The 16,673-nt window shown below is 37.1% G+C and overlaps 1 protein-coding gene across 2 annotated transcripts in view; it reads right to left on the bottom strand.

Annotated features, from left to right (window-relative positions):
- LOC145492242 (ubiquitin carboxyl-terminal hydrolase 9X-like) overlaps positions 1-16,673 on the bottom strand; it is a 177,418-nt gene that overhangs the window by 137,233 nt on the left and 23,512 nt on the right. For both annotated transcript variants that reach the window (XM_081471606.1, XM_081471605.1), the window contains exons 9-13: positions 12,684-12,782; positions 6,366-6,451; positions 6,226-6,274; positions 5,354-5,443; positions 388-450 (exon numbers count right to left, since the gene is read on the bottom strand). In XM_081471606.1, coding sequence (XP_081327732.1) covers positions 388-450; positions 5,354-5,443; positions 6,226-6,274; positions 6,366-6,451; positions 12,684-12,782 — 387 coding nt within the window. The remainder of the gene's footprint in view (positions 1-387; positions 451-5,353; positions 5,444-6,225; positions 6,275-6,365; positions 6,452-12,683; positions 12,783-16,673) is intronic.

Below are 16,673 nucleotides of genomic sequence, written 5' to 3' on the forward strand. Positions count from 1 at the left end.
CTTTTCTATTTTGCAGTTTGGTAACCATGTCAAGAAATTTGGTTCCAATTTTTAATCAAGGATTTTGCTTTCCGTCTAAATCAAACTTAAAATGTTTATTTGTGTCCGACACAATGTATTGACTGTAGTGTAATGCATGCTCTTATGAGTCTGGGCTCACAAAGATTTTACAATTACTGGGAATGCGTTCTTATAATAAGCATTAAATAATGCCAAAATGGGGCATTTTCAATGCCTCACTGCTCCTTAACGAGCATGGGCACCCTCCTTTATTATTTCAAAATTGAAGTTATCATATGACAAATATTCAGTGGACAAAGTTTGAACAAAAATCCATTGTCACTTTTATTTCAGAGGAATTACCTTAAGTGTAAAACATGATCATACCTGCGGTTGATGAAGATTATCTCTTAACACAATAGAAAGCACTCCATTTTTCTGGATCCATTCCTGCAACACAAAAAAATGCTTGCCAATAAGACACCTAGCCACCAACATTTGAAACTAGTTACATGCACCACAGCAGGCAAGTGAGTTCTCATGGGCAATGGATTGTAAAAAGAAAGCATATTTTTATACCCTTTTAAATGAGATTTTGCATTCTTCACTGCTATAAATACTTATGGAGATATTAAATAAAGCATGTGATACTGTAAATTTTGTGGGGGTTTTTTACCTTGAAAAGGAGTTTTAACCCATTGACGCCTGTGCCGCCCGTAACCGCCCGTGCGAAAAACTCCTCCATTTCCCTGTGCCACCCATAACCGCCCGAAAAAAAGCACATGGGGACAATTGCCTTTCCTACCCTCCCTGAAGACTTTTTGGTTGTCCTATTGTTCTATTGTTCTTAAGGACAAATAAACCAATCAGAATGGGCTTTCTGAGCATATTTTTAGAGGACTTTAGGGGTCGTAGAAAGACGGTTTTTCTTCTTAAAATCGCGCACTCGAAAAGTGCAGGTAATCATGGCGCGTTGTGGGCCAAATCTAAAAACTTCCAAGGTCTTGTTTTCATTCCTGACACGGATAAATTACTGATTTGGGCTTTAAAATAGAAAGGAAAAATAGAAATCAATGTTTAGGTGGCCTCAGAATGGAGGATCAAGGAGTACAGAGTCCTCAAAACTTTCTGGTGAAGAAGTTTTTCTTCCTACAACCGCTGCGAAAACATGAAGATCGGAGCGCTTTCAAGTAAGTTTTGATGACAGATCGCAGATTGAAAGCAGCTTTTCGGACTTAAGAAACAAAAATGGTCATGTACATTATTACTTTAAAGTTGAATTCAACTTTCGAAACGATTTGTAAAGCCACGGGCATTAAAATGACTGCAAAAGCGGTCGGCCAAAACTCAACCTTTCGCGTTAGCGTGAAGAATAATTTGCACATGCGGTTCATGCAGCGAAACACGCCTGCGAAATTTTGAACAATTTTTTGCTTTTAAATAGGTTTCCTCGCCTCAGCTTGAATGAAAATTTATTGTTATTGAACCTCCTTTCGTATTTCTTTCATTTAGTTCCTTGTATTTGGGAACTTTAGGTTTTAAAAGTGAACAGTAATTTGCACGCTTGATTTCTGCATATTTAATTTACGGCGACCTCCAGGCACTTTGTTTATTTAGTTTATTCGCTTCGTTGAAATATTTTTTGGAGTCTTATTCAGCTGTTACAGAACCGCTGAGAAAAGAACTAAATGGCCACTGATTAACACAGTTGAAATTCGACTGATCTCAAGATAATTCACTTGTTTTTGTCGTCTTTTTGATTTACGACTTTCATCTTTCTTTCGCAGTGTCAGAATATTTTCGTCGTGCGGCGAAAAAATTACTCGATTTCTTGTTTTCAGATTGAGTTTTAAATGAGTTCTTTGCTTTTATTTTTCGTTGTTTTCTCAAATGTTAGCCGTTATAGTACAAGAATGAAATTCTGTTGAATTTGGTTTCGTTTTTTGTCCTCCAAAGTCAATAATTACTCATTTTCGCAAAGTCGATTTTCTCAGCGTCTGTGGGACATTTTGTCGCGCAGAAAAAGAAATAATATCATTTCTTGTTCACTTATCAGTTTTACACGTCAGGTTGAGTTCTTTTTGTTAATATTTTTTAATATTTTGACCCTTCAATTATTCAACTTTAAATAAACGATGTCTTGAAACCTGATCTTGTGTCTGTGGTTACTGCGCATATGGTTTATTTCTGTGCTTTCGCTCGCTCTGAAATATTCCAAAAAACCGCCAGGGAATTAGGGGTGGGTCGCGGGCAATTTCGTTCAGGCGTCAATGGGTTAAACAAACTGTTAACCTCAAAAATTATTTTTCGCAAAATAAAATTTAAAGCTTAATTTTTGGAGTATTTCTGTGCAGAAAATTTTTGAGTTGGTTAAATCCTCGATTTTTCTGTGCCCCTTAGAAGTCTAACTTGGAGTGGCTCACAACCACGTATAGGAGATCTGGGGAGAGTGAGGTTGTCACATTGAATAATGAATGACGCCAAGTTGCTTTCGGTCATTTCTCTGTTTGCCAGCATCTTTAGAAGGCTTTCTACAGTGAAATTGGACTTCATAGATGACAGAATTCAAAAAAAATTTACAATGTCCTCCACTTCATCTCACTTCATTCAAGAGATATTCAAGTTATTAAAATATGCGAATTAGCCAACTGAAGTCATAAACTCAACCAAATTTTGATCAAATATGATGAAAAAAGATATTGCAGCCAATCTGTAGCAGAAATGCACGACTTTTGGCAGTAAGATTCTACATGTAGTTGTGCTCCACAGTATGAGCTTAACAGTTTTGTTACCATGGCAACATACTGGGTTCCAGACCTTCCCAATTTTAAAGGCTTTCCTGGCCACCTTTAGCATTCCATTTTGACATAAATTTTGCCAATGGTGCCTCATCCACATGATCCAGCAAGCACATAGATATGTTAGGTTGAGTTTGTGGTCTTGTTTAAGGTTTTTCACGCTGAAATTCACTGAAACATTGAAATCAAGTTGGAGGGAACTGGAAAAAAGTGAGTTTCCATGGGAACAGAATTTTTTGTAGTCATAAGTGTGTTGCCTGTAGAACTATAAGCGTACCAAGTTTCAATGGTCTCTGCTGCAAATTGACTAAGTTAGCTCCAAAAATGCTAAAATTGCAGTCAGGGATAGACATCGGTGGTATACATTCGAAGTTTTGATTGACACTAACTCTACTACAATGTTAAAACAACATTAATAGTTACTTATAAAAAGACGTTTTGACCGAACAACTTCGGTCTTCGTTGGTTTAAAAAGCCAACTGAAATTAGTGGCTATCTTACCGTTCACAGTTCTGCATGTGCTATGCCAACAAAATTTAATGAATGAGCGCTGCGCAACATAACAAATCACGTGAGTGATTTGTAAATATTTGGAATGTCAATATGTGACCCCCATTTCAGTCTCTATGAGAGTATCAGGCCTCAAGAAAAAGTATCTTTATGGTAATCACAAGCATTGTCCACCACCGTGGCGTGATCAAAGTCTATGTCATGGCCTACTGATTGGCGTGTTGTGCAACCTTGAAGTGACTGTCTCCAACTCGAACCGCCCTCTTGTGTTCTTTCAATCATGTTGCCAAGGCTTCATCTGTCTATAATAGATGAAATCACAGTCAAGGCAACCAATTTTGTAAACCACACCTCTTGACTGTAAAGTAGGGGGTTTGTCCTTGGGCAGTGTGAAGCAAGCACATTAAACACCCAGAAGTTTGAAACCTACTTTGACATTGTTGCATAACGCCTGTGAGATTTTCTCAGAGACCCCTCTGACGTAGGGAATGACCACTAAATTGCTCGAGGTGAAAGATGTACTTGCATCAGAGCTGTCGGTGTTGCTGGAAACGCTGTCAGAGAGGTTGCGGTAAGATTTGCAATTATTAGTGAACCATAAAAGGTAGTTGTTATCCCGCAAGACTTTGAGGACGTGTTTTCTATCTCTGGATCGTTCTGCTTGTGTCAATGGTATTTGTGAAGCCCTATTAAGAAGTGTATCCACAACTGATCTTTTGTGTTGGACTGGGTGATGGGAGTTGTAGTCAAGGTATCTGTCTGTGTGTGTTGGTTTTCTGTATATACTCACGTGTATCTCTCCATGTACCCTGATGGTTGTAGTGTTCAGAAAAAAGCCTGTTGTATTCTTCAACCTTGTTAGTAAACTTTATGTTCAACAGAGTTCAAACGGCTATAGAGCTCTTCCATGTAGTCTTTCTTTACGCAGGTATGGCTATCATTCACGTACCTGCACAACCATCATGGAGGATGAGCGGCAGTGGAAATTGCTGTTTCCTCTACAAACTCCATCATCAGGTTAGCGATTGTGGCACTTACTGGTGAGCCCATGGCACAGCCTAATGTTTGCTGGTAATGATCTTCTTGTTTGTAAGTGAAATAGCTGTTCTTTAAGACAAACTCTAACAACTTCATGATGTTTGCTACAGAAACGTATGTACGCTTTGGTAGAGTAATGCCCTGTAAGTTGTGATTTTTCATGAGTGATCTGTAAAGCAAGCTCTACTGGAATGGACGTAAAAAGAGAAATGACATTGAAAGATAACGTGACCTCATCCTCTGCAATCTGCTGTTCTTTTATTTGCTGGGCAAACACAGAACTGTTCTTTACCAAGTACTTTTCGTTCAGCAGTGGTGATAACATGGAAACAAAATTTTTGGATACATTGTAGGTTGATGAGTTGATACAGCTGGTAATGGGACATAGAGGTGTACCAGGTTTGTGGATCTATGGTTGGTTTGTCGGTTAAGATCATTTCCAACTCTTGATGTTGGGTTTCTGTATTTATCTGTAATCTTTATGTAGGTGTTGGCATCACTGAATAAAGCACTAACCTTCTCTCTGTACTCAACTGTGTCCATGACAACTACAGCCTTCATCTTATCTACTGGCACAACAGTAACAGAAGAGTCCTGTTTGAGGTTCATTACTGCGGTGAGTTGTTGTCGCCAGATGTTAGGGTTGGTCTCTGGTTTGCTGTTTTTCAAAATGTTGACAGCAGCAGCGCATACTGTCACTTTAGAGTTTTCAGAAAGGTTGTAAACTCCTGTTTCAATATTTGTTACAATGTTGGCGATTGGGATGACTCTTGGGGTTGTAGCAAAATTTAGCCCATTTTGTAGCACGCATTTTTCATGTAAACTGAGTTGATAGTTGGACAAATTTATCACCCATCAATCCTTATCAATGTACATATCCTCAGTCGAGAAAGCTCCCATGGCCCTGCTCTTAACTTTCTCTTTCAGCTTGCCCTCATTATGGCTGATCACTCTGTAAATCCCCAGAAAGACTGAAAGACTATGTCTAGTGTTACATGTATACTCACTGCCATTCTGTCAGCTGTCAGCCACTCATCCTCTTCTGTTACAGTGTGTCGGTGAGTGAAGTATGATACACCAGTAATAACTTTGTTTATCTGCCAAACAAAACTCTTATTTCAATGATACATTTCTATGAACTTTTAAGGAGTTAACAACAAGTGTCAATAGTGCTTAGCATGCACAAAAGTGCAACACAATTCATGTGCTTTCAAAATCAAGCATACTGTACCTTTTTTTTTTAATTTACAAACAGTTTACAACATATAATAAATATCTACTTACTTAACAACACTTTTTTTTTGTTGTTAACCTTATTACTTCACAACTTCACATGAATCTATGGGTTAGTAAATGTAAAAAACAACAAAGAGAAGACAAGAAAAATAAAGCCAAAAAGATGAAAAATAAAAAAGCTACAAACGAAATCTACATATAGTCTTGAACTTTGTAATGTTATTATGAACAGCAATTTCCCAATGTATACAGTTTATAACATAATTCTAATAAATACCTACTTACTTAACAATATTTTTTTTGTTAACCTAATTACTTCACAACTTCACATAAATCTATGGGTTAATACTTTATAGTGTTGTATTATGGCAGGCATTTTTTAGGTTTCCTGTGTGTTTCCCTGACACTTTGTCAGTGTGACAGGTGACTGCTGACCTTGTATCAGTGCACATACCAACTGAGAGGGTCTACTTATGGCTGCAGCTGTTTGGTGTAAGCAACTGGATTTATCAATAACATCAATCCTCTAATGTCTTTGTGTCTTTACCTGCCTGACACTGTCAAACATAACAGTCTCATATTCCATTCTATCTTTACAGTTTTAGCACCTTATGATTTATTAATTTTAAATTACAATGATTACCTCGTTTAATGCATTCATCTTGCCATTAAATGAAGAAATTTGAAGTAACCTGGGGGAAAATAGTCAAAAGTAGTGTCATACATTCTTTTACAGTATTAGTTAACTTGAAAAGCAACTGGAAACTTTCTTTTCCAACCTACCTAAGAATCATTTTAAGCTTAAATGTTTCCAGTTGTTTGGCAATGTCTTCTCGAGATGTTAGCCTAAATGCCAAGTTTTTAAGAGCCTAAAAACAACAAGTACAAGTTTTGCATCAGCCAAAAAGTTTATATAACATATTCATAAATTATGATTGTTGTGTTACATTGAACATACATTCAAGTACATCAACCCGATTACTGATCCTTACTAAAATCTCTCCTTTGTTTTCCCCTATTTCTTTAAAACACACTGAACCTTCACAAGGAATTATAATTATTTTCCTGCTTTACAAGATAAGAAATAAATATAACTTCCCAAACTGCAGAAAAACTGAAAACTAACCAACAGCTTTTTAACGAGTGATAGCATAGCTAAAATGAGTTACAGTGGTTAGTTGAGGAAGAAATAATTCAGCCACTTGGTCAGTCAGTCAGTGGGTCATAAACTACTTTTTTTGATAGTTATTCTGCTGACCAGGATAATTTGCGAGAAGGGCAACATTTACCTGACCATTGTGAACAAAATGGCTGCCAAAGCAATGGACTGATCTTGTGTTTGGAGTTGAACAAGTACTCCCAAATTAAAGACTATTTTGCATTTAACAAAGGTGTGTGTATAACTTCATCCATTGACCACTTTGACAGCCGGTTTTAATCAAAACTTTCACACTCGAGAAGTGTTTTTCTTCTGTTAATTATTTCAAATTACTTTATGGCTTGAACATTTCTATTTTCCAGTACCTATATAAATGCAAGCAGGAGCCCATGACATCCCTTACTAGCTTGAAGGGAGAAAAAAGGCCAGCACCGGGATTCAAACAGCCGACCTCAACCCGCCAACTGCAAATCACCCAGCTGGAACCTTCCCACTTTGCCAATGAGCAACTTATAAATTAATCATGAAGAAAAACATCTATAAATTCATCACAGTTCGGTATAAACTGCTGATTGACTGATGAACACAGTGGGGTAAAATATTCACACAGCAAGCTACTACAGATTCAAATGGCAGATGTTTTCTGTGGGAAAACACTCACAAAAGTCTCACACCATCTTCCCAAATGAGCATGATGGGAAGAATTTGGTAAAAGTTACACAGTCACAGTCACAGTCGCTTCCTTGTGCAATTTGACACTATTCTCCTAGAGGAGAGCTAGGAACTATGATGGCATGTCCAATAACAATGTTCCAGTGCCAATCAAAATAATCCATATTAAAATTTATAAGCAGGCTGTATAAACAGTCTGTAATTTAATTCTTGTCTACTTACCTAGTTACACTGTACATGCACTACTTGAGCTTTCAAAAAGGCTTTCAAAAGTCATTTCAAAAATTATCAACTATAAACTAATTATATCAAGTAAACGTAAGCAGGCACATGTCTGCGGACCTATAATTTGCCTTGTTGTGGATTCATCAACATTCCAAATCCACCAATTCCTCTTTTTCATTCGACTACTTTTTATAGACTAAACAAGAGATATGGCTGTGGTAACCACCCTCAACATCGAAAATACTTACATAAGTTTCCCACAGGGCAAATTGAAGGAAGAGTTATATTACATTACATAAAGAACTTTTCTATTGCCAGACATTTATTGAAAAAAATGTGACCAAAAAAATGTTCAAAGCTTTATTTAACTGTTCCCTTCAATGACTCTACGTTTCCATCAGAACTTTGCATGACTATATCCAATGTAGACTCCTACAGCTCTGCATTTTGTCTATACTTTATCAACTCTGTTAACCCATTGACACCCATGTCGCCCGTTACCACCCGTCTGAAAATTCAAGTTGAATCTTATGTCATACCTTAACAAAGTCTTATTTTTATTTTTTATGTATTTGTTATTCAATTTTGTTATGTTATTGACTCCAAATTACTTAGTTTGTCTCATGTAAGTTTTGACCAAGTATTGCACGACTCTTTTCTGCCTAATTGATAGAATTCCACTGCATTGCTATTTTAGTTTGCAATTGTTTATTTTTCATGCAATAAATTGCCACTTAACAGCAACTTTGATTTTCCATGGTTTTCTTCTTTCTTCAGCCTTCATACGATTACTCATTTATTTTATGACTGGGAAAATCATGAAAGTGGATGCATTAATTTGCACTGCAGTGCAAATTAAAAATTAATAATAAATTGGCCTCCTCTCCTTCAATCGCCATGATTGAAGAAATTTTCTCAGTTATCTTATAATAATTATAATAATCATTTACTCTACTAACATGTCAATGTATTCAGCTTAAAAGAGCTAATTGAGGACCCTCTGAATGAAAAAAAAAACAAAAAGTACAAAATCTATCTAATCTGATCTAAAAGCATAACAGTAAAAAATCTACTGAATTAAGATCTACTTGCAAAATATCTATCCAATCTATCTAGATTAGATAAATATATCACCATACTTCTGGTATGAGTAGCAGCTGGTTTTTTTGGAAACCGTGCATGATTGCGTGATATTTGAAATAAGCATGTCCATGTAATGAGCAAGACAAGGCTGGTCAAAAATGGGTGATTCCAGAAAATATCCATGCCATACCACAGGCGGCATCTTGGAATTCCAAGGGAGAGGGGGGGGTTTCTTGGACTGGAATTCTGAAGGCATTGGAGGGTAATGCAGTTTGGAATTCCAAACACATGGGGGGGGGGGGGGGGGTTCAGCCCTGAATTTCCAGAGGGGGAAGACAGCAAAACCTTCGCTTGAAATCGCTGATTTGATAACTTTTCCAGTTTGTAAATCATCAAGCACGAACCGACCGTTGAAGCAGGATAAAGATCGATCAGGCAGGTGCTAGCAATCACGTGGAAAAGTGAGCGGATGGATTGTGCAGCGAGCTCCACATCGAAGAGGCCTTAAAGCTGATGAATTAGTCAATAGATTAATAAAATATACAACAAGTCTGTGTTTCTTTCCGACCTAAAATTCTCGATCCGTGAGAAATACTCGCACCAGTCTCTCGTTTCTAAATGGAATGCCTGACAGCTTTGTAGGCTGCATTACTAGTGGTCAGCAGTTCCTCGATGAATGCAATTTTCAATATGGTGGGAGACGGCATATCATGAACTTCACTTTTGTCTTCCACTGATATCAATATGATCTACTCTCCTGAAAATATGAAGCTAATGAACTGAAAACAAAAAGTTTTATTTGGTGGTAAGCAACTTCAAGATAACACTTAGAAGGGAAAGCTATGGTGTACTTTATTAAACGTTAAAGTGCCACTGAAACGAAATTTTCGTACTCTCTTTTATTAGCCCAATTTGTAGTTTCAAACATGCTTAAAATAATGGTGAACTTTATTTCTGTCAAATCCTAACGGAAAGTGCTTTTTTTAGCTGCTGAAATCAACTTTTTGGAGCAAAACTGTGTCCGGGCTCTGGAACCGAATTTAAGGACCTTGTGACGTCACTGGTTGTATTCACGCAAGAAACGCTATAGATTCTCTCTTGTTTTCACTTGATTTATTCAAGTCTATTTTTCATATTGTCGATACCTGCTAGTTTTCTACCTTGTAATTTCTGTCCAGTCTTGACAGGAAATACATATCATGAACGTTGGAAGGCGCCAAAGAGTGTAGATTCACCAAAATAAATGCTACAGATTAGAACAGCTCAGTTACTTTTCGAACATCTTGAGTACTCGATTGGAGATTTCGAAGACGAGTGTGGCAACTTTAATATCACGTCCTAAAGCCTAAACACGATATTTCGTCGTCTGTTTTCAACCTGGTTCTGAAATTTGGATTCTCACGTTTATCTAAGGTCTATTACACAAGGTTCGAATATATCCTCGGCAACTTTACTGCAGTAAAAGCCGTAAGCGCATCAGCCATCCGCACAATCACGAAGTTATTAACAGTCCACAAGCTTTGAGTCGAGTACTTCTTTGCACAGAGGGCATCTTTTTATGATACTAATAAGTGAGAGTTCTTGTGGTAGACAAAATGTATCTTTGAAAATTGTGATCCGCAGCAGGGTTTGCTTTATCGTCGCATACGTATCAGTGTAAACAAAGCGCAAATTTCGCTTCTCTTTTACACGTATCTCCCAATTGCAATATTTCACGGCCGATGGATTACTTTGAGTTCTTTAGCACATACTTATGTCTATGATCTTCATTTAATGGTATCCAAATTCAAAGCAATTTGTTAAAACGTCACTAGTTTACACTCCTTTCGAAGGTTTATTAAACAGAATTTGAACTAATTTGCATATATCACCTTTCGCCGTCGACATTGTCACGCTTTCTCTCGTTTCCTGAAAACATACCTGTAGCGTCATGGCAGCTTAGTTTACCTTTATAGTTTAAATTCGCTCCCTCACATAAAAGAAGAGGGTTTCTTAAATTGTTGCTGATTTGATAACTTGTAGGATGTAACAGATGCAACTGGACTAAGGGTCACTGTAGCACAATCTCGTCCGCGGTGAAACTCACAAAGCGTCCGGTTTCCTCAAAGCGAAGCGACTCGAAACTCGAAGCGTTGTTGCTGTGATTCGTGCAGCAGCAGTCCGGATAATAATTTCAAAAGCCGCTTTCTCTTGTTTTCATGTCTTTTTTACTTTATGAGTGTAGGTATTGTTTAATTGAGTGGTGGCCATTTCACCAAGAGTCCGGATCATTTTGTGATCTAAGAACTCCCACTCGTTTGCTTGCTTACATAAAATATCCCGCAAATATCCAATTAAATAGACTGAAAAGCCCCAGGATCGACTCTCCACCTCTTCTTGTCTAAGGGTACTGTGATTATCTGCTTTACAGTTCTGAGATGTCCTTAAGATGTTTTTTGGGGGCTTCGAACAGTATTCTCTTCTCCCATAATCACTCTAAATTTTCAGCGCGGCATGAGAGTAATACAACCAGTGACGTCACTAGGCTGTTTTGGCCGCGCCAAGATGGCCGCCAATTTTGGGCTTAACCAGCCAACTTCGAACTGCTGAAAAAGCAGTTTTCGCTTACCGTATGCGAAAAAAAAGTCCGCAGTGTTTCCAAGTAAGGTTGAAACTTTATTACTAAGCAAAAATCTCACGTACAAAAATTTCGTTTCAGTGGCACTTTAACAAACTTGAGTTGCTTGTTTGCTTGACCATAAAATTGTGAGCAGAATTTTCTTGTTTTAGGCTGTCAAACAGGAATTCCAAAGGGTCTGAAAAAAATTCAAAAATTCCGAAGGGGAGGAGGGGTTAATGATTTTGGAATTCGGAGCGCATCGGGGGTAGAGCATTTTAGAATTTCCGAAGGCAAGGGGGGGTTAAATGTTCATGCCATCCGTGGTAGGGTATGGATATTTTCTCGAATCCCCCAATATTAGACCAGCCAGTTAACCATGCATTTGTGAAAGATGTAAAAGATGGAACAATCAGTAACAATACAGAATAATGAGCAACATGACAGAACAGTACATATAAGGAAAGAACAATCAGTGTGAAGATGGAACATTCAGTTACAAGATGAAACACTTAGTAACAAGATGGAATAACCAGTAACACAAGGTAACAGTCAGTGATGTGAAGTTTATATGAAATAATTCATATATGAACTGCGGTTGTAGATGAAAGTGAAGCTCAGTTAATTGAACTCAATTAATTGACCTCGCTCCCAATGTGTGGCTTCATACCTCAGTTGGTAGAGCATGGCACCGGAGGTCACGGGTTCGAATCCCGTTGAAGCCCTGATTTTTCCAGGCTTCTTCTTTCCAATTGCTCAAATTGGAAAATTTACTGTGATGATCATTCTTCACTTTTGTAACAGTCAGTACAAGACAGAACAATCAGTAACAATTAGAAATAATCAGTAGCAAGATGAAATTATCACATGACGATGGATCAGAAAGAAGATTGAACAATTAGTAAGAACTAAAGACAGATTAATCAGTAACAAGACAGAACAATCTGTAAGATCCAGAAGAAGTTATTACTAAAATGTGGAGCTGAGAAGTATACAGTTTATAATGCAGATGAAGTTATAACTAAAAAATAGAGGCACAGTTACTGTAGTTTACAGTTTATAACACAAAGCATGCTGAGACTAACAGGTAGAGCCGTAGAGGGCTAACATTTTATACTATATAGAAAGATCAGGCTTAAATGTAGAGCTACAGTAAAAGGATGTACAGTTCATAATATAAAGGAGGACATAACCAAAATGTAGAGAGTAGTTCAAGATACAGTTGTGTAATAAAGGACAGAGTCATACAGGCATACAATTAATTAATAAAGGGAAATTTATGACTACAGCTAGAGGCATCCATGCTATCACGTGCACATTCTAAGAGTTCATGAATAAACAATAAAACAAACTTTAAACTAAATACCTTGATAATTGATGAGAGAGCATCATTCTTAGCTTCATTTTTTGCTTCTTTTTTAAGTTCATCATCAGTTAAGTTCTCAAGAAAGGAAGGTACAAAATCCTGTGGAGATGAAAATATATCCTCAACAAACACATCTCAACAGGCAGATTTTAAGGTGACAATGCACCTGAAGTTAACCCTATGGAACGCCAGAACTGTCTTATGATACACTTTTTTTATTATATTGGGTGGTTATGTCATTATATTTAGTAATTACATTATTATATTCAGTGATTAACTCATTATACTCTGTGCTTATTCCATTATACTTGGTGCTTATGTCTTTATATGCGGTTCTGTCTTCATTATATTCGGTGCTTATTCCATTATATTCGGTGCTTCCCTCGTTATATTCGGTGCTTTCTTCGTTATATTAGGTGTTTTTTTCATTATATTCGGTTCCGTTTTTATTATATTCGGTGCTTTCTTCGTTATATTCGGTTCTAACTTTGTTTGGTGTTTTCTTCATTATTACGGGTGCTAACACTATTATATTCGGTGCTCTCTTCCTTATATTTGGTGCAAAGGCCATTATATTCGGTACTTCCTTGTTCGGTGATTACTTCATTATATTCGGTGCTTACTTCATTATATTCGGTGCTTTCTTCGATATGATCGTCACCAGTCTTCGCAAGGGGCCGTACAATTTGGAGGTAGTCTAGGGAAAGCCGGGAAAAACGGGTGTCACGAAAACTCAGACCCCGAAAACTCAGACCCCTCGAAATTAAAAACTCAATTGTTATCACCTGAATTGCTCTATGGCCACAATGGGGCGAGATGTTTATCTTCTTCAGTTTATGTTGTCGCGTCGATCAAACGGTGAAAAACAAATATTTAACACATTTTTTTGCTGCATACCATTGCATAAAAAGGGTCTGTTTTTGAAAAACAGTGTCGGCTGCTGTTCTAAACCTTGTTAGTTCTTCACTGTTTGACCGACGCGGGTCTGAGGTTTCGGGGTCTGAGTTTTCGGGACACCCGTTTTTCCCGGCTTTCCCTAGACTACCTCCAAATTGTGCAGCCCCTTGCAAAGACTGGTGACGATCATATCGAAGAAAGCACCGAATATAATGAAGTAAGCACCGGATATAATGAAGTAATCACCGAACAAGGAAGTACCGAATATAATGGCCTTGGCACCGAATATAAGGAAGAGAGCACCGAATATAATAGTGTTAGCACCCGTAATAATGAAGAAAACACCAAACAAAGTTAGAACCAGATATAACGAAGAAAGCACCGAATATAATAAAAACAGCACCGAATATAATGAAAAAAGCACCTAATATAACGAAGAAAGCACCGAATATAATGAAGACAGCACCGCATATAAAGACATAAGCACCGAGTATAATGAGTTAATCACCGAATATAATAACATAAGTACTAAATATAATGACATAACCATATAATAAAAAAAAGTATCATAAGACAGTTCTGGCGTTCCATATAACCCCATAGACAAGTTAGATTTAAACACAGAGTGATCCTATGAAAGGCAAGGACACACCACCATTGAAGCACTTTGTTGGCTTTTTTGTGCAATGGTGGAAAGCCAAAATAACAGTCACATAACATAGAAGTCGTGGAGAAATAGTGTTTTTTTGTTAGAACAATGGAGTCATTAACATAGAATAATATTAGGTACATAATAAAAATACAGTGAAATAAAACTTATATTAACTCTTTAGAAGATGCCTTTGGAAGAACTTTGGTTACGCTGTGAACAAACAGACGGATTTCGGTGGGATATTTAACATTATTCAGATTTATGAGCATTATGATGGTGAAAACAAAATGTAAATTGAACAACGCTGAGTTATTCGTCAAACTGTTCTATATTCAGAGCAAAGAAATTGGAAACAAAAAGTACTACGAGGAAACAAGAGAACTTGAAAAATGGCAAAGTAAGATTTTGCCTGAATATCAAAGTTAGAAAGGAGAAGGAAGACTCATGGTTGAATGTAATAAAAGGCCGACTGAATTTTAGCAGCAAGAGTGCAACAGCAGCCAATGTTCACCTAATAGAATCTCTTTTAGATAACTGGCTAAAGAATAACCATATTACCATAGATATACTATATTATCTTCGCAGTCTGCTTCTATCTGGGGATTTTCACGAGTTTTAGTTTCCAAATTTACAGTATTTCTCAACCATATTAATCCTCGAAGGAGCAAAGACACTCTAGCATCAAAAGAACTAGACACAGCATTTTGTAAATTTGAGTGAACAGCTCACATTCATACGATGAGCCTTCGCAAGTGGAGGGACAAAATTATGAAGTTGAAATTAAAAGAGACAATTTTCTCTGTGAACTCTTCTACTGAAGCTATCATTCTTTTGGTTCAAAAGGCACTGCTTACTTGTAAAATAAAACAGAAAATTACACCCGTTACTCTCCAGAATCTTGTGGCAACGCTTAAATTAGATCTGAGTGAAAAAGCCAATCGAATGGGAGCACCAGTCGTCCATTGGGATTTGTGATTGGCAGGCTGAACACCTCAGCCTCATTATATAGGATCGCCCCATGTTTAAAGATACTCTAATGAACAGTACAATGATCACTAATACAGCAGTTATAAACAACCTTCAAAATGTTCTTCATTTCCATAAATAAACATTTTTTAACGAAATTCTGGGTCCATTTAGCAATGCAAATAAAGATCTCAGCTTAAGGAAAAACAATAACAGTTTTTAGTCAGTAAAACATTTTTTCTCAATGCAGTTCACAACACAATCAGTCAAACTTTGAAATACTATTTAACAATTAGATTATAAGCCAAAGATTTCTATAAGGTGATAGCTGATGAAGTCCAACGCTGTAATCATAGTAATCGAGAGGGAATAATCTAATTGCTTTAGTAGAATCCTTACTTAAGTTTTTTCTTCAGCTAACCAATTCCAGTTGTATTTGTACAATGTATTTAACTTTATGCTTTAGCTAAATCTGAATTGTCATTTGGAGTTTCCTGTTGTAGGCGCATGCACATCAGTTTTGTTTTTATGGGAAACACTGTAACATTTTCTAGTTGTTTAAAGTAACGAACTGTGAATGTCTTTCTTTTAGTCTTCCAAGGAATTTAATTATCCATTTGTATCTAAATGTTTTTTTCCGTAACTTTGCAAAAACGAGAAAAATTAATGTTGCTCCAGCCACTGAAGATGAAGATGAACTTTTCAAGAATTTGGCAATTTTTCAAAGCCTGAGTGAACAAAGATGTACCGTGAAGAAAAAAAGACCAAGGGAGCAAAAAACAATATTGAGCACTCTAGTTTCAATTTTGGGTCCACTGGATTGAAAGGTGACAAAGTGACCATTGTACATGCAGCCAGAGAAAGAGTAAGGGCCCTGGGAACAAGCTTGTTTTCATAAACATACTGACCTACAAATGGGCAAAAACAAAGACGCTGACAAAGTGCTGCAGTAAGCCAAACAAGAACTTGAGGAAAAAATAACTGCATGGTGCTGCAGAGATACACCGATGCACTGGTGAATCATGATATTTTTTTGTCACAATACGAATATCGATACTACAACAAGATATCAAGATATTATGATATTGTGATTCTTCATGAATAAAGAATTCATGAATCCGGTGAGTCATGATATTTTTTGTCACGATACGAATATCGATATGACAACAAGATATCATGATATTGTGATATTGCGATTCTTCATGAATAAAAAATTCAAGATTCAGAAATAACTGTCTTTCACGACTCCTTACCAAGGGACCTGAGAAAGGGACAAAGAGTTCCATCTCTGCTTTGTATTGCTTTGCGTTTTTCCGGTCACATATCTTTCAAGATGGCAGCACAAAAGCATGTGCAGTACCAGATAGTTGTCAGCTGACACAGTCTTGTGTGCCCACAGACAAAACACAAGGTTTTTCCATTTTTTGCAGCTCTTCTTCGCAAGATTGTGCCAAGATGTCCTCCAAAAAGTCTGG

This window comes from Orbicella franksi, chromosome 7, assembly GCF_964199315.1.
Source record: "Orbicella franksi chromosome 7, jaOrbFran1.1, whole genome shotgun sequence".
Classification (NCBI taxonomy): Eukaryota; Metazoa; Cnidaria; class Anthozoa; order Scleractinia; family Merulinidae; genus Orbicella; species Orbicella franksi.